The 17,947-nt window shown below is 37.9% G+C and overlaps 4 protein-coding genes across 5 annotated transcripts; 1 reads left to right on the top strand and 3 right to left on the bottom strand.

Moving 5' to 3' along the window:
• The first annotated feature begins 207 nt into the window (after positions 1-207).
• iscua (iron-sulfur cluster assembly enzyme a) lies at positions 208-2,589 on the top strand. Its single transcript, XM_065250722.2, has 5 exons — positions 208-357; positions 940-1,053; positions 1,130-1,240; positions 1,337-1,415; positions 2,007-2,589. Exons 1-5 carry the CDS (start codon positions 256-258, stop codon positions 2,096-2,098), a joined length of 498 nt encoding a protein of 165 aa, XP_065106794.1. The 5' UTR covers positions 208-255; the 3' UTR covers positions 2,099-2,589.
• Positions 2,590-2,641: 52 nt separating this feature from the next.
• Positions 2,642-4,930, bottom strand: LOC135732551 (uncharacterized). The gene has a single exon (XM_065250721.2). The coding sequence runs from the start codon at positions 4,112-4,114 to the stop codon at positions 2,654-2,656; it is 1,461 nt and encodes a 486-aa protein (XP_065106793.2). The 5' UTR covers positions 4,115-4,930; the 3' UTR covers positions 2,642-2,653.
• A 1,242-nt stretch (positions 4,931-6,172) lies between these two features.
• On the bottom strand, positions 6,173-10,931 carry tmem119a (transmembrane protein 119a). Its single transcript, XM_065250031.2, has 2 exons — positions 10,768-10,931; positions 6,173-8,401 (listed from the first exon to the last, which is right to left on the bottom strand). The coding sequence occupies exon 2, from the start codon at positions 8,384-8,386 to the stop codon at positions 7,691-7,693; it is 696 nt and encodes a 231-aa protein (XP_065106103.1). The 5' UTR covers positions 8,387-8,401; positions 10,768-10,931; the 3' UTR covers positions 6,173-7,690.
• A 2,347-nt stretch (positions 10,932-13,278) lies between these two features.
• On the bottom strand, positions 13,279-16,687 carry selplg (selectin P ligand). Of its 2 annotated transcripts, none has more exons than XM_065250727.2 (2): positions 16,406-16,687; positions 13,279-16,028 (listed from the first exon to the last, which is right to left on the bottom strand). In XM_065250727.2, exon 2 carries the CDS (start codon positions 16,026-16,028, stop codon positions 15,105-15,107), a length of 924 nt encoding a protein of 307 aa, XP_065106799.2. In that variant the 5' UTR covers positions 16,406-16,687; the 3' UTR covers positions 13,279-15,104. The 2 variants fall into 2 exon arrangements, with proteins under 2 accessions (XP_065106799.2, XP_065106798.2); XM_065250726.2 differs by having other exon boundaries at positions 16,393-16,687.
• Positions 16,688-17,947: the final 1,260 nt, after the last annotated feature.

A 17,947-nucleotide genomic window follows, 5' to 3' on the forward strand; every position in this document is an offset into this window, starting at 1 on the left:
ACTCCCAGTTCAGAGTCGTGAGTCGTGGTTTTGAAGTCGTGAGTTACGGGTTACAGGTTGCCTGGAACGCAGCACAACCTACAATATTGTTTCGTAAACTGTATGACGTAAGCAATAAATGCACTCCCTCTATTGGTGGAGTATTGTGAATGCAAATTACAGCGCCCTCCATTGGTCTATTGAGTGCAGTGAAAGTGCTCCATCTATTGGTTAATTCTAGTTGGTGCAGTGGCTGGCAGTGCGTATTTGTCCATCATGGCGTTAGCAGCTGCTGCCAAACGCTGTGCGTCTTCTGCACTGTTTCACAGATCGTTATCATTACCAGAGTTTAGATCCGCATGCTCTTATCATAAAAAGGTACGTGTTACATTTCGTTGCTGGTCATCCATTGTAAATAATCTGGGAATAGTTAAATATTTGACCGTAACTTATGTTGTGTAACAACTTTTAGCCTGCTTTGCTAATTCGGCTAACCTTAGATAACAACCGCGCATGTAAACAAACCACGCGTTGTGACATCCATTATTTTATTCACGTTTTTCAGTTTGTCTCAATGCAAAAGCCATCTAAATCATCAGGTTTATGTATTGTAAAATAAGATTATAAGTTACATTTGTAGTTGTTTCACATCCGCTTGTGTAACTTTAACAAAAACTGATGACGGATGATGCTCAGATATTTTGTTGTGTAACAGTACTACAGGTAAAACCTTGACTTGATGTTTGATATCAATAATGATTTCATAAATGGTTGAGTGGTTTTAGTGCATTTATTGTTTATTTGGTCATTATTTATAAATAGTACACATTATTTATCAAGGACACACTTTTATTCCTGGTAGTGTCATCAATGCCTGTGATATTAAATGTGATTAGAGCCTGGCCATTTGTTTAACATCTGGATTGGGCTTAACCATGTGTAACTTACTTTGCACCAAAGGTGGTAGACCACTATGAGAACCCCAGAAATGTTGGTTCCCTGAACAAAAACGCCAAGAATGTGGGCACTGGTTTGGTAGGCGCTCCTGCTTGTGGTGATGTAATGAAACTACAGGTATGCAGGTTTCCATTAGATTTTTAGTACATTTGTGTCCTACGCTGTATAAATTTGCTGTAATTCTGTCTGACAGATTCAAGTGGATGAAAATGGAAAGATAGTGGATGCCAGATTCAAAACATTTGGCTGTGGTTCAGCCATTGCTTCTAGCTCTCTGGCCACAGAGTGGGTGAAGGGGAAATCGGTATGTCAGCATGACTCAGACCATTGCATTCAGACATTCACAGTGATTATTGCATTATCTAAGTGTTAATTTAATGTTCTCCTTTGCTTTGTACAGATTGACGAAGCTCTTCAAATCAAAAACACAGAGATTGCCAAAGAACTTTGTCTTCCACCAGTTAAGCTACATTGCTCTAGTAAGTATGACAAACACATTTACACCATCACTTAAAGGAAAACAACACAGTTTTTCAGTATTTTACTATGTTCTTTCCTCAACTTAGACAAATTAATACATATCTATCTTTTATCAATGCATGCACTTAATCTTTGTACAGCGCGTCGTGAATGTGTTAGCATTTAGCCTAGCCCCATTCATTCCTTAGGATCCAAACAGGGATGAATTTAGAAGCCACCAAACACTTCCATATTTTCCCTATTTGAAGACTGTTACATGAGTAGTTACACAAGTATGGTGGCACAGAAAAAGTTGTTGTTTTTTTTTAAGAAAAAAATTAGAACTATATTATATGGCGGAAGAGCACTCATCCCTATTTGGATCCTAAGGAATGAATAAAACTAGGCTAAATGCTAACACATTCACGATGCGCTCTGCAAAGATGAAGTGCATGCATTGATAGGTATGATAGGTATGTATTAATTAATCTAAGTTGATTTAAAAACATAATAAAATATTGAAAAAAGGTGGTGTTTTCATTTAAAGTCATGTGTAGTATTACATGATCATATTAACAGTGCACCTCAAATGATCATTTGTGTTTTGGCAGTGCTCGCAGAAGATGCTATCAAGGCTGCATTAGCAGACTACAGACTTAAACAGAAAGACGACAAAGAGACGCTGGCCGAAGCTAGAAATTAATGTCCTCATTCACATATGAGTCACTGTCGCCCACTCGACCAAACATGGTGTAGTTTGTTCTCGACTAAGGCTATTAAATGGAAATGTGTATCATCACTACTACATGCACGCTGCCTTAGAGATGTTGGTTTGCATTGACAGACTGTGAGGATTTTTAGGAAGAAGTTTCTTTCAGTGTATCTCTATGAATCACGCACATTAAAATAATCTCTTTAATTCTTGAAGAAGATCTCGTACTCTTACTATGGAACGTTCTCTGTATTAAATGCATACTACTACAATGCTTGTGAATTTCTACCATAGCGTATCAGAAAGCAGGTTTAAATTATAAGAACATGTGTATTTGTTTAGATTTGTTTCCCTAGAATGTTCATTGCAATTTGCGCAGTGATTTGTTAATGAAAACACCAAAAAATGTGCTATTAATGCATATGCGGTGTACATAGAGCAAAACGTTCATCTTGCAAAAACATAATAAAGTCCTAAATATAAATTTTGCATCATGCATTTTTTTGTATGATTTTCTGCAAGGGAAATCAAAAATAGCAATACATATTATGAATGCATGTCTCCTTGAACATGTGGAAGTGGTGTTACTCGAATGTTTCGAAGAATGATGTTCTTCAGAACCAAAAGCACTGTGATCGTTAATAGTCCTGTAAACACACAGAGTACAGCCAGAACTGCAATGAGCGCAGGGTCACTGGACTGCAGTACTGTTTGAGGGGTGAGCTGCAGCCCGATCCCTCTAGTAGGGGTCGGGGATCCAGGCGACACCAAGGTGGCTGATGCTTCTGGATGCTGACCTGTCGAATTCCCCACACAGCCAGGTTCCTTGTCTGTGGTTGGACTGTAGGGTACTTGAGTGGGTTGGGGATTTGAAGACATGACATTTTGAGCGAGGCAATCCTCATAACTCAGTCTCTCTAAAGTAGGCTGGTCTGACCCTGAGAAGGACCTTGATAGGATTCTATTAAACAATAAGGATTGTGACCGAGTCTCAGGAGGTGATACTGTATTGCCTGATAGCTTGAAAGATGCTGTGCACCTAAAAGCACTTGCGTTGCAAGCATTGTCAGGTCTAACCAACATAGAAGCACTCGTATTCTGCTCTATGTGGCTCTCAACCACTTTCCCAGATGTTGTGGTTGAATTTAAAGTTAACATTCTGTCAACAGGCTTAAAAAGTTTTGGACAGATGGCTATAACTGATAGAGTTAAAAGCAGCTTCTGTGCCAAGTGCAAAGGAGCTGCACATACTAGATCCGTTGCCGTACGTAACCTGTCCATTAATAGCCACCTATACAGGTACATGATGTCACACTCACAAACCCATAGGTTATTGGCTAGCTCCACTGTTCGAAGGCGGGACAGCCCATCGAAAGCCTGCTCAGGTATGGTACGCAAACAGTTGCTATTAATCTTTAACACCTGGAGGTTTACCAAAGCACCCAATGATGAGAGATCTAATGTAGATATACAGTTTGCAGACACATCAAGGTGTGCTAGCGAAGAAGGTAAGTTTGCTGGAAGCCGAGATAATCTGTTCCCCTTAAGAGTCAGCATCATCAGTCTGGTCAGCCCCAGTAGCGCCCCAGGCTGAATGGCTCGTATCCGGTTATCATCGAGGTCCAGGCGTGTGAGGTTTCCAAGATGTCTCAAAGATCCAGTGGTTATGTAGGTGATCTGGTTTTCTTGAAGCTGAAGGGTCTCCAGACTTGAAGGCAGCCCTCGAGGGAAACGATCCAGCTGATTGTGACCGAGGCTTAACTCCTGTAGTCCTAAGTATGGCCGGAACACATTATCCAGGTTGCAGAGACGATTCCGGGCCACGGACAGGACTGAGGTGTTTAGCGGGATGGAGCGAGGGAGAGTGCGCAGACCCAAAGACTCGCACAGAACAAAGTCACCGAGATGGGGACAGCAGCAGCCTTTTGGACAAGGATACAAAACCAGGCCAGCGAGGAGAGATGAACAAAGAAACAATAATAGACAGAGGAGAAGACAAGGACACATGGCTCACTTCAGGGAGACGTGTCCGGAGAAAGAAGGTTAAGGGTTAGATGGAAAGAAAAAGAAATTGGTATTATTTAACTTTATTTTTATTATGCATATTGAACTCTGTTGTACTGTTGTGCAGTAGTGGGGTGCGCATGTACTCACCATTTTTGCCCCTTTTCAGATGACCCCTCTAATTTTACTGCTTTTCACATCCGTCTTTCCTCGCATCTTTTTCAAAGAACGGTCCGTGCTCACCCTGAAAATTCTGGGTAGCGGCCCATTAAACTTTAATGGCAGCCTTAAGGTTTAGTATTACCTGTTTTGTATCTTCTTCGCAATGTGAATTAATTGGGCACTCCAGTTGCTTTTCTCGTGATACCACTGGCTCAGGATCAGCAAGGTAGTTCATAACAATGACGTAAACAGAGTATATTATTCAATAAAGTATTTTTCTGTTCCTTTGAGGAGGTGAATCACGCAAGCCATATGGTTTTGTTGACCATAGCCAGAACCATGTTGTAGGTCCACATGTAATTCTTCAAAAGTGTTGAGTGTACTTGTCACTCTCTCCTGGAGAGGTGAAAGCTATAAGCATTTCCAGAATTATTTAGCACCCCATGTACTAAACAAGGAAATTTGACCGTGTGCTAAGTTTTTTCTTTTTCAGAGCTCAAGTTTCAGTCTCGTGTAGGCTTCAGTGCTTATCTTTGATGTATACTCTGGTGAATACAAGCTTGAATACTTGGCCTTGTGCCACGGCAATGGGGTTTTCAGTTATGAAGACAATTTGCATGAAAGTAGTTATGAATCAATTAAAGGCTGATATTATCGAAAAGCTGTGTACATTTTGTAAGGAAGTTCGTTCCCAAACTGGGAGGCGGGCCACCCTTGGGGGGCCCTGGTTTTATGACATTTTATAAACTACATAAATTCTGTCTAAACAAACCTCACAAAAATATAGCTTCCAACCAACAACACTGCATTGTATAATTTAACACGTTTTGTTGAATTTAAGTTTGAGATTGTTTTATGTCATGATTTTTCTTTGGGGAGACACCCTACACCAGGGTTCCCCAAATCTTACCCTGGAGGGCCGGAGCACTACAGAGTTTAGGTCCAACCCTAATCAAACTTACCCACCTGTGATTGTCTAGTGATCATGAAGAACTTGATTAGCTTGCTCAGATGTGTTTGATCAGGGTTGGAGCTAAACTCTGCAGTGCTCCGGCCCTCCAGGGTAAGATTTGGGGAACTCTGCTCTACACAAAGGCGCGAAAGTCTGAAAAACCACTGTTGTAAGGTGAGAGCCTTGTTTTTAGGAACAGTAATGTGGTGTTAGGGAACCTACTTGAGACCAAACTTTACAATGGAGTCTACTTGGTCAGAGTTGCCAGGTCCTCAGCCTTTCATGGGAGTTTTGAATTGGGCTACTTTTTTGTTTTTCTGCGGGTTAGAGATTGTTACCTGTTGGTAATAGGGCTGTGTTTAATAGTATTTGGGTTCATTTTGAATGGTGATTGGCTGGTTTTGTTATGCAGATCTGGCAACCATGTACTTGGTTATGGACACAGCTTAACTGGTAGATCATTAGTGCTACTGTAGCAATTGTCATGGGTTTAATTACAGGGAAGACATACAGATGAAATAAATATATAGAAAACACTGAAAGTTGTTTAGGGAAAAAAACATTTCCACAGAGTCTACGTCTGTTGCTTTTTTTCTCATGATTGAGATCTGTCTGGTCAGACTCTTGGAATGAACTTCTGAAATATTGATTGGAGGTTGTATGGATGTGACAAAAGCTCTGTAGCTGCCACTGTCAAGCTCTGCTGTGTTCATAAGGTTCTTGAGTTTCATGTGCTACAGCCAAGCCAACACAACTTTGGATAATAAAGCTGTTTTGTGTTAAGCTCTTGACATGCTTTCAACAAATCATTTCTGATTTATACAAACTATATTATAAAATATATACAGTAAATTATATATATATTCATTGTTATTTAATTGTTTTATTAAGAATAATAGGTAATATAGTAACAGAGAAATAATTTAGAGATAATACACAGTTTTTTTTTTTAAATATGACAAAATTATTACAAAATGGAGCATACACTCTATAAAATGGTGCTAAATAGCACTAAAAGTGGTTTGCTGGCTCATAATCATACAGGAACCACTTTAAGTGCTATTTAGCACCTATGCAGCACAACTATAGCACCATGGTTCTACATAGGAGATCTATATAGGTGGTTCTCCTATTTCATTACAAGCCAGTGAACCACTTTTAGTGCTATTTAGCACAAATTAAAATCAATATATTCAATTTCAACAAAAGTCTTAGGTAAATGTTTATATAAAATAATAGTAGCCTGCAACAATTTCAGAAATGTTTGCTACAGCATAACTCATCGAATACCATTTATAGAAACATTTAATCCATAAAAAAGTTCAAAGAAAAGTGGTCAGAACAAAGACAATAAGACAAAAGTTACAAAAGACAACCGCTCAGGTTTCCCCAAATTAGAAAAAGTGATTAACAAATATTTTCTGTCCACCTGCGTTCAGTTTTATATTTATAGACAAAGATAATAGGCCTAAAACATTATAATTAAAAACAGATAATAATATTGTCAATGGCAATTTTTGTTCATCTAATAAAAATGATATTTATAGAAATAGAAAACAACAAATATGTGACACATACAGTAGTGTGCAAAAGTCTTAGGCCACCACCACCAGACTTGTTGTTTTAGAAGTTTTAATTTCCATCCATATCTATTTTATTAAGATACAAACAGAAAATACAGGAAATATGTAAAAAAATAAAAAAAATACATTTTCAGGACTAAATGTCTTTAGGCATCGTCGATGTTTAGTGTGACCTTTCTTGGCACTAAACACATTTTGAGCGTTTTTAAGCAGAATGAAGTAGAAAGACTTTAATTTCTTTAAAATTAAAAATTAGGATTTAATTTTATTTAGGTTTAAGAGATCCTGCAGTTTCCTGCTATTGCTCAATTGGAAGGGGAGTTTACCCTAAAACCTTGACACATCAGTTTACATTTTTATACAGTTTTTAATACTATATACACATTTCCTGTATTTTCTGGATGTATTCTATTAAAGAGTCTGAGAAACAATTATTTATTATCACTATAACATTGCAAAAACAAAAATATAATTCTGGCATGGTGGCCTAAGACTTTTGCACAGTACTGTATGTATCTGAAAAAACAGCTAAAATAATTTTTGTGATTTACTTTTTTCAACAGAAAATCATCCTAATGTAAATAATATTCTGTGAAAATACTGTAAAAAGAGATTTGTTCTTTCAACTTAAAGTAAGTATTCATGCTGCCTAAAATTTTGAGTTTATTCTGACTCAACATTTTTAGGCAGCAGGAACACTTACTTTTTAAAGTTTTTTTTTTTTTAACAAGGCAATGTCAAAGGTTGCAATCATAATTTGATTATTCAACTATTTCCTTTTGCATACAAAAAATGTTTCAAACAAGGAATGGGCGCTTACTGAAATATTCAAACCAACTAGTGGAAAAGAAGCAAAAGTTATCTTTAACCCTTAAAGCTCTCTCATGCTGTTGGATGATTGGCCTTTCTGAGATGGCAAGTACAGACCAAAGGCTGACTAGAGTTGGCATTTGAGCTGCTTGGCTGAGGCTCCATTTTCGCCTTCCCTTCATCTTTCTGCATCTCCACCTCTTCAACATCCACCACCTGCTCAACCTCTTTCGGTTTTGGCCGGGGTTCTTTCCCGTCCTTCTCCCCTACCAGTGCTTTAGTGGGTTCTCGCAAGGTCTTCGCGGCAGTCGTCTTACCATCCTGGATTTGGTTATGAGGCTTGGTCTGTTTTGTTTTCTCCATGCCTTTACTGGGTTGGCTCATATATTTCCTGGGTGCGTAGGTCTTTGGTGGATAGTAGGCCTCCAGCTTGCGTTTGTGGCTCATCGCTGACGCACAGCAGACGATGAAGATGATAACTATTAAGAGAGCAGTCACGACTATGATAAGCAGCAGGTTGTCCTTCAAGAAGTCCACCAGATCGTTGAAAATGAAGTCTTTGATGCGGATGAAAGTCGCTGTGATGTTTGGAGAAGGGGAGGGGGAAGGAGGGACCTGGGTGGTTCGAGCGATGGGGAAGATGAGTTCGGGTTCGTCTCCGCTGCCCTCCGTAGATATGTTGAACGGGATGGCATTAGTGAAGCAACTCCCGCCCCAGAGAGCGATGAGAAGCGCACAGAGACAGCGCTGAGAGACGGAGAGTGACATATTTCCTATTAAAACCTGCAAGAACAGATATGGGCATTACAAGACAAGTCGTACCCTTTTAAAAAGTACCCTCTTTGCACCTAAAAAGGTTGTATTAGTACTTCATATTGGTTCCAAGAGTGCATATTAGTTCCTCAAAAGTACCACATGTATACACATCTAATAAGATATTTTTAAAGGGTACCCCAGTAACAGCTTGGGACCATTTCTTACCATTTTCTGACATAGTAGCATACAGTATAGATCCAGTGGTCTCCAACATGGTGCCCGCGGGCACCAGATTGCCCGCACAGAGTCTATGAATTGCCCACTAAAGCACATTCTATTAATAGCCTCAACTTATTAATATTATTATTAACATTTATTTATTACATATATTTTATATTAGCTTGGTTTCGTTTATGTATGTTAACATTTTAAACAATGATAAAACATATCAACAAGTAAAAAAATAAAATCAAGTAAAACAAAAAAGTTACTACAGTATCATCAATCAAAAGACTTTATACTGAACATGAGCTCATTGATAAGTATCTCAACCTAAATGTAAACTGATATCTACTTGTACATCTATACAAAGGCTGTAACTTTGTTTAGTTTGAATCACAGGAAGGAAGTTCTATCTACGGTACTAAACCTTTTTTTTTTTTGCTTAAGTAAATGCACAAACATTAAGAACCTGACTCCGATATTATATTACATAATAAACTAAACTTAAAGTATTTCAAACCTATAGCACCAGCTATATATTTCTTATACATTTATGTGCCATGTCTTTAAAATAGTAACAGAATATCACACATCTATTACAAGCTCGCCATGCAGAACATATATTTGCATGTTTCTGTAGCCTTGCAGGAGAGCTATTCTTGAAATGTCTAGTTATTACTTATTTGGGGTGGAGGCAGAGTCCAGGCCTGTCTTGTAATTTTCCTGCCTGCCTTAGGCCACCCGCTCACCACAGAAAAGCGAGAAGGGGCAGTTATATTTCTGAGGGCGCAGCAAGGCGTGGGACAGCTGTAGCTCACAGGCCTGTATTTACAGCTGCAATGAAACAGACCAAAGACCAATGCGACTATTTCTGCAATGCTCGAGAACAGACATGTAATATTTCCAGTTATTGTACCATACAGTATGAGTATGCACAAGATTTAAAAACATTTTAAGATACTTTGGTTATGCAAATTTTACAGTATAATAGAAAACAGTCAATTGAAGCAATTTGACCCTTGTACTTAAGAAGGGAAAAATTTCAGGGAATTTTCAAATGAGAAAGAACCCTGAATTCAAATTTTTGGGGATCATCTAACAGAAATATCTCATCTGATGTCTTTTTGACAAAATGTCTTTCTATAAAAAGTCACATCAACCATTAACCCACCGACCACAGTCACTAACCAACCCTAGTTCTCTACTTTCATTCTGACGTCAGAGTTTTCTCATGCATTACATCTCATTTGTACACAGTATTTTTTTTTTTAAGTAAAGGTGCTAAGTTTCTTCACAACAGTGTTAAAGGTTCCTCATGCAACTATTTTTGGCCGTATGATACATAAATAACATTTAAAGGGATAGTTCACCCAAAAATGAAAATTCTGTCATCATTTATTCAATCTTATGTTGTTACAAACCCGTATAAGTTTCTTTGTTCTGATGAACACAAGGGAAGATATTTTGAGAAATGTTTCTAACCAAACCATTCGTGGACCCCATTTACTTCCATTGCATGTTTTGTTTCCTACTATGGGAGTGAATGGGGTCCACAAACGGTTTAGTTACAAACATTTCTCAAAATATCTTCCTTTGTGTTTATCAGAACAAAGAAATGTTTACAGGTTTGTAACAACATGAGAGTGAGTAAATAATGACAGAATTTACATTTTTGGGTGAACTATCCCTTTAACATCCGAAAAACCTGTTGGTATGAAAGAAATGGTTCTTTAAGGAACCAAAATGGTTTATCTATAGCACATCATTAGATGTATTTTATATTATATGATATAATGGGAAAATATTTGCCAAAACATATTGAACTTAATGTGTTTATTCTCTTCATAAACTATTTAGATTATACAAGAAAAGGCTTTCTGTAAAGAATAGGTCAGAGGAAAGGTCAGTGATAACTTTCTGAGCAATCGTGGTGGTCCTGCCACACAGGTTGAAATCTGCACTGTGCCCATTGCTACGTGTACAACAGACTGAACAGGTTTATAAGCACCATTACATAAATGCATAAAAAACAAATGGCAAACAATAAACAGAAAGACAACAGTATAGTCTATTAAATACTTGAATACCAATAAACATTCAGGCACTAATGAAAATTAATTTTGAAACACATGATGTACGTTCTACGGAGAGTAAATTATAAAAATACTCACTGTTGTATTGTTTCTTCTGTTCTCTGATGTACTTTGGTAAATTACAATAAAATAAAACCAATCGAAAAGTCACTGCTGCTTGTGTTGTTCGTCTGGCAGCTTCTGGCCATGTGAGTTTTCCTAAAAAATCCGTTGAGGATAATTAGTGAGGGATATTTCCCTCCTTCTTTCTCCATCTCCTCCCTCTCTCTCTCGCTCTTTCTATCTCTCTCAGAACAGTTTCAAGACCAACAGAACAAAAAAGCTCATTTTGCATTTTAAAAACACAGAATCCATTTTTTATATTATCACAGAGATTGAACAGCCATTGATCGGTCAAGGAACATCTCTACCACTTAAAGTAATAGTTAACCCAAAAATTAAAATTTTGTTATCATTTACATCCTCAAGTTGTTACAAACCTGTACACATTTCTTTGTTTTGCTGGACACAAAGGAAGATATTTGTAATCAAGCAGGAAACAGAAGCACCATTGACTTCCATAGTAGAAAATAAAAATACTATGGCCAGTCAATGGTGCTCAAAAAATGATTTGGTTACAAACATTTCTCAAAATATCATCCTTTGTGTTTAGCAGAACAAAGACATTTATAAAGGTCTGTAACAACTTTGGGGTAAGTAAATAATTACAGAATAAACATTTTTGGGTGAACTAGCATATAGTTAAACAAGCTTTAAAATGTTTGTTGAAAAACTCATCTTTCTAAACATTCTATATTTATTCAGATAACATGGGGGAAAAAACTGCACTCTTATTATTTTTCCAATAGAAGCAAGAACTGAAAGTCAAGCCCTTTTAACATCATATTACTGTGGGCTACACTCTTAAAGGGGTCATAGGATAAAAATCAGACATGTTCCATATTTAAGTGCTATACTTGGGTCCCCAGTGCTTCTATCAACCTAGAAAATGTAAAAAAGAACAACCCAGTAACTTAGTTTTGGTAAACCATTCTGTGCCAATATGTGAAAAATTACGTCGTCCAGATTTTGCCTGTTTTATGATGTAGGTAGCAAGGCCAACACTCTAAAAAAACAAACGGTGCTATATAGCACCAAAACTGTTGCTTTGGATCGTAACCATAGAAGAACCATTTTTAGTGCCATATAGCACCGGTGAAGCACCTGTGTAGAACCATATAGGGGCCATATAGCACCACATATGGTTCTACAAAGCACTATATGGTTCTACACAGGTGCTTCACCGGTGCTATATGGCACTAAAAACGGTTCTTCTATGATTACGAGCAAAGAACCACTTTTGGTGCTATATAGCACCGTTTGTTTTTAGAGTGAATACCACCCCTTAATCTGCGCCATCCAACCACGCCACTGCCATTTAGTGAAATGAGAAACGACCACCAAAAATGCAACAGACCACCATCATTGTGATCAGTGTTTGCATTTCATCCGCTCATTTGCATTTTAAGGACACACCTAAGAACTGCAAATTTTAGCTGAGGCCTACAAAATGGCAATTTTAACATGCTATAATTAATTATCTGAGGAGTATTTTGAGCTAAAACTTCACATACGCACTCTGGGGACACCAAATACTTTTTACATCTTTAAAAAAATCTCATAATATGACCCCTTTAAAAAAACGCTCCCTAAAAGTTCCTTGTCAGGTTTTATGAAGAACCTTTAACATCTGCAGAACTGTTGTCTTGCACAAAATGGTTCTTCAGACTATAAAGAAGTGGGAACTAATGGTTCTTTGACTAAACTGTTCTTTAGGTTAACCAAAAATGGTTCTTGCATCACAGCGAGGAAATGTACAAAATTTGGTGCTAAATAGCACTAAAAGCCGTAATCATAGGGGAACCGTTTTTAGTGCCTGTAAAGCACCTATGAAGAACCATCTGGGGGTGATATAGCACCAGATATGGTTCTACATACATAGGTGCTATGGCACTTAAAATGGTTCCCCTATGATTATTAGCCAGTGAACCACTTTTATTGCTATTTGGCACCGTTTGTTTTAAAGCATAACAAGTTTCCTTATAAATAATCTGTAATAAATAAAATGTAAATATGCTGAAAGTAACAATATGTAAAACAATGATCTTTGCTTTAAAAATGCCATTCACTCTTAATAAAAAAAAGTGCTTAAATGGTTCTTTACAGAAATGCCATAAAAAAAAAATTTTTGGTTCCTCAAAGAACTATTCAGTCAAATGTTCTTTGAAGAACCTTTTTCTAATCTGAAGAACCTTTTTTGGAAACTTTTTTCTGATGTTAAAGGAGTAGTCCACTCTATAGATGGGGCCCATTGACTTACCATAGTATTTATTTTCCTACTATAAAAAGTCAAATGGACCCCATCTTTAAAGTGGACTACTCCTTTAAATGTTCTTCAGCCATTCAGCCAAAAATAGTTCTTCTAATGTATAGCATTGTAAAGCACCTTTAGATTTAAGAGCGTACTGCCACAACTGGAGTAGATTTTGATGACATTTGTCAAGATTTTTTTTAAATATAAAATGGATTCAATGGAAAAGTCTACTGTACAAAAGAGAAATTTATTCATACACGTGATTAAATTTATTTTATGTACATTTAAAATAATGATGACATGCTATACATAGAAAAAATGTGAAATAAGTCCAACATCATCCATTTAAAGTAAATTATACAGCGCTAGTCTGACCACAGACAGAAATAGAACATGTTCAGCTACACATTCTGCCAAGCTTAACTTATTCCTGAGCTTTCCAAAGACAGCAGTACAGTAGTTCAACACTGAAATGATTAAATACATTGTTTAATAGGCATACAAAACAAGAATTTATTAAAGTACAAACTAAGCTATTAAAATATTACCAATTTTATTATCGTTGTACAACAAACAAACCACGTTGGTATAAGGAAAAACTACAGCATTTGCACACACCTCGCACAAATATCGAATAATGTTATTTCATTATTTTATTTAGTAAGAAACTCCCTAAAAAAAACTGATAATCCAGCTATATTGTACCTAATTTTGGTACAGAAGCAGAAAATTCAAGAGCTGGGTTGAATGTTTAAAAGATTTTACAGGTATAATACAAGTTTAGCTTAATCAAGCATTTGTGGCATGAGAGAAATATAAATTAAATGAAATAATACACATGACATTCAGTGTTGTATAAAAACCTTACATAATGAAAGTTTTTATTACCTCAGAATGAGCCGTTTTTATCTACATATACTGCGGTTCCCCTTGCATGGGAGTCGCCATTTTGTGGCACCATATTTTTCACAGTAGCCATAAAGAGTGCATTTCGTCACGGTGTTGTCTCAGACATCATGTTGTTCCTGTGTTGGCTGTTGTAGCTTCTCTATTGGCGCTTTTACATTGCATAGTACCCCACGGTTTGGGTCAGGTCACCTTGATTTGGCTTTCCCATTGAGTTTAGTAACACTTCGGAGTGAGAGGGATTATAAGCGTATCATTATATTTGCGCTGACATCATACAAATGAGAGCGTTGTTGTACATTCGCATACATACATTTATTTATTTCTCAGTCCGCCACAAAATTCAAATTGACCACCACGAATAGATATTTGCACATCGCATTTATCACTACCTCTGTCTCACATGACAGTTTCTGTACAAACACCCATGGCGTCTGTCGACAAGCGCCGCCGAGCCTCATTTAAGTTGCATTAAAGCATATATGCAGACGTGCACGTCGCGAATGTGCCGCCACAAACTGCAAGTCTGGAAGAAAACTGTTATGGTGTTCCTGATTCTCAATTCATCGCAAAAAGGGAGTTTGGGAACTTATAGCTAAGCACAGATGACAACAGGTTTACTCGAGACAGCGCAAGCTAGCATGAAGGTAAAGCAAATCCTTTACATTATAGCAATGACGCTGGCAGTGACGATTCTCAACAATCAGTGATCTACAGTGTTTTCGCATCACATTTTGGTATCAGCTCAGGTTGCTTGGAACCCCGACTGAGGTGGTACTAAAAAAAAAAAAACTTACCCAACCCAAACCATGGGGTACTATGCAATGGAAAAGCCCCATAAGTGCTTCAAGGGGGGAGTGAGCAGTGGACTGAGCCACAATCTCACAACTAAATGCCGCTGAAATCTACACAGTGCACCTTTAAATAATATTTTAAGCAGTAAGGTGTGAGATGCTGTGCTGTTTTGCAGAATAAGTCTGCAATTTTTCAACAGGTGAACTTCCCCAAAAACTGCAAACGGTGTGGTGCAGCTCGTGTCAGTCTTGCAAAGCAACATTTGCTTAACTATCCTTGATCAACCAAATAAACCCATGCGGACTACTTGGGAAAATTCACACCTTTAAGATAAATGAGTGAAAGTCAACAGAGGAAGCATCTAAATCATGCCTTCGGAATCAGGAAGAAAGCTGTTTAGGGTGAGATTATCTCCATCAAGATCTCCATCCTCGGAGCACGGGATCAATGCTCCATTACTTCTGGGGTGTCTTGGCTTTGGAACAGGATGATCCGTATCATTCATCAACGCAGAAATGCAGACCATCTCCGTCTCTTGGAGAAGTCGTGCCCTGTTTCTATATCTATAACTCGAGAGCTTCGTAGCCAGGCAGATGGTGCTTATGACAAAGATAGTCGTCAGGGCGGCCATCGAAGCGATGGCGATGAGACACCGACTCACAAGCCCGTCCCTATGAGAAGAGGAGGTGGAACAAGGGACAACCTTTCCTGTGGTCGAAGTCTGTTTTGTAGTGGTACTATGGGTTGTAGGGGACAGCGCAGTGGTGAGTTTTGTTGCATTTGTTGTAGAAGCTGTCGTGTTCATTACTTTACCGGGCACTGACGTTGGAGGAAATGTGTGGGCTGAACTTCCTGTTTGTGAAGTGTGTCCATTACTGTCTTTTGTTACGGATGACTGGGTGTGCAAAGTTCTCTCAATACCTGCTGGCGGCTGGGTCGTCACATTCTCAGTTCCTGCAGTGTGGTTGCCGCTTTCAGAAGTCTTGTTCGCTTGTTGGGTGTGGTTCAAATCAGAGGCATCATGGTGATCCATACTCACCGCTGAGTTATTTACATCAGGTTTACCAGTTTTCATCTCAATCACCGGTGAGGTACCCAAAGCCAAAGGTTTGACAGTGGTGCCATTTAAATCCTGAGCTACGTTTGCCGTACCGTGTCCTTCAGTTGTGTTTGTTGCATTGCGATGAATTTCCCTTTTCATCCTGAGATCTCTTGATGTGACCGAATTGCTCAAAGCGAGCAGTAAAACAAGAACTGATAAACACCCAAGCCGATTAGTCACCATCTGCATAAAGACAAGAGTGTCGCAAACATGGTTTAGACACGCAAACAGTCTTTAACTACAATGTTTGTCTGAAGTATTTAGTGTGGAGGAACTTTAAACAATGACACATTAGTATGGAGGTCCAAAAATAGGAGAACAAAATATTTCGTACACCTAAAACAGGTTGACGAAGTAAACATGTGCTATGGCCTTTCTTGTAAAAAGTCAAATTTTTATGCTCCCTTTATGGCACATTGTGAAATTTCCATCCATGCCTCTTGGATGTATCAATACATCCTAAACACGACACAATATTAACTATTCCGTTATCTGTATTTGCCATAAATGTTTAAGACTATATATTTACAATCAAAATAACACTGACCTTTTGTTTATACCTTATGTTGATCTGGAGGTCGACAGAACCGTTAAGCCCCTCGTGCACGGCTCAAAATGTAACTGTGTGTTCAAACCTCCTCTATGTGAAGATACAGGAAGTTAAGCTTCAAAGTGTGAAACTAAAGCTGAGGTTTTCAAACTGTGACGCAAACCCGAATGAGCAAGCCACTATTTTAAATATCAGATCTTACTTCCCCAAACCAGCCAGTTACAAGGACAACTATGAGGCCAGAAACCATATTTAAATGATCACATCCTCTCAAAAAAACAGGTTTAACGTAGACTAAATGAAAGAGACGACGGACATCATTTCTTCAGTTGACTTTTTATTTCTCTGGTAATCCGTAAGAATCTTTATATTTGAAGCAGATGAACAAAAAAAATAAAATGGGACAGTCATAACTGAATTTCCTTCCTTTCAATTCTCATTTTATTTTTAGCATTGGAAACATTCAAGGCTCACAGTGTGGATAATGGTGAGGGAACGTATTTCTTTCAAATTCGCCAAATTCCAAATGGGAAAAGCTTTCTAGAGCCAAAAAAATAAAGTATTTACAAAGCATCAAAATATGTCACTTGCATCGGCTTTAACCTGCATTATCTTTTCAACCTACCACAATCCCTGTATTTCATCCCAATCGTTCTTTGCTTTGAAAGTCATTCAAGGTCACAAAACACAATCATGGTGACGATGCATGGACCAATCGCAGTCACGAAAACTGATAATCATGGCCCAAGCAGGTCAAAGTTGGTGTCCCATAGCCTTAAAGTTCACACTGTCAGTTTAAATCTTGTGTATAACCAAACTGTTGTCCACACTATTGTGTAACTGTTCAGAGCAGATGTGTGTTGTTTTACATAACCTTGCTTCTGGCGCAACAACGTCTGACATGCTTGCGTTTTACATGGTGTGAGAATGTAAAATAAATTAACAAATGTGTTGGTTCAACTTAAAAAAGCTAAGCTGAGTTAAATTTTGAGTTAATTCAACTTAATAAATATTAGTTAACACAAAAAAGTAACAATTTTGTGCCGTCGGATCCAGTTGTGCGACCAGAGTTCGATTCCCTGTTCGAGGTCCTTTTCCGTTCTGTCTCCATCCTGTACTTTCCTGTCCTCTCATATACATGTTCTGTCAAATAAAGGCAAAATAGCCCCAAAAAATTACTTGTTGTCAACTAATATTCTTAAATTGAATTAACTGAAAATTTTAAGGCAACCTTTTTTTTAAGTTGAACCAGTTTTTTTATGTGAATATAGTTTGAAATGGATTAGTATTCATTTATTTATTGCCGTTCACACACTAAGAATGGATGTGTCAATTTTTTACACATTGTTTTGTGTTATCCTATTTAACAAATTATATGTTATTTTAACACATTATGTGTTGATTTTATTTAAAGCAACACTATGTAGTTTCCATGTAAAAATGAATTACAGCTCCCCCATGTGGTTGAAAAGCGCAACAGTGCCTGGTATCAGACACTCTACTGCAGGCAGGGGGAGGGGCGGAGCTGTGTTTCCTACCCTCCACCGCCACT

Source organism: Paramisgurnus dabryanus, chromosome 5 (assembly GCF_030506205.2).
Source record: "Paramisgurnus dabryanus chromosome 5, PD_genome_1.1, whole genome shotgun sequence".
Lineage (NCBI taxonomy): Eukaryota > Metazoa > Chordata > Actinopteri > Cypriniformes > Cobitidae > Paramisgurnus > Paramisgurnus dabryanus.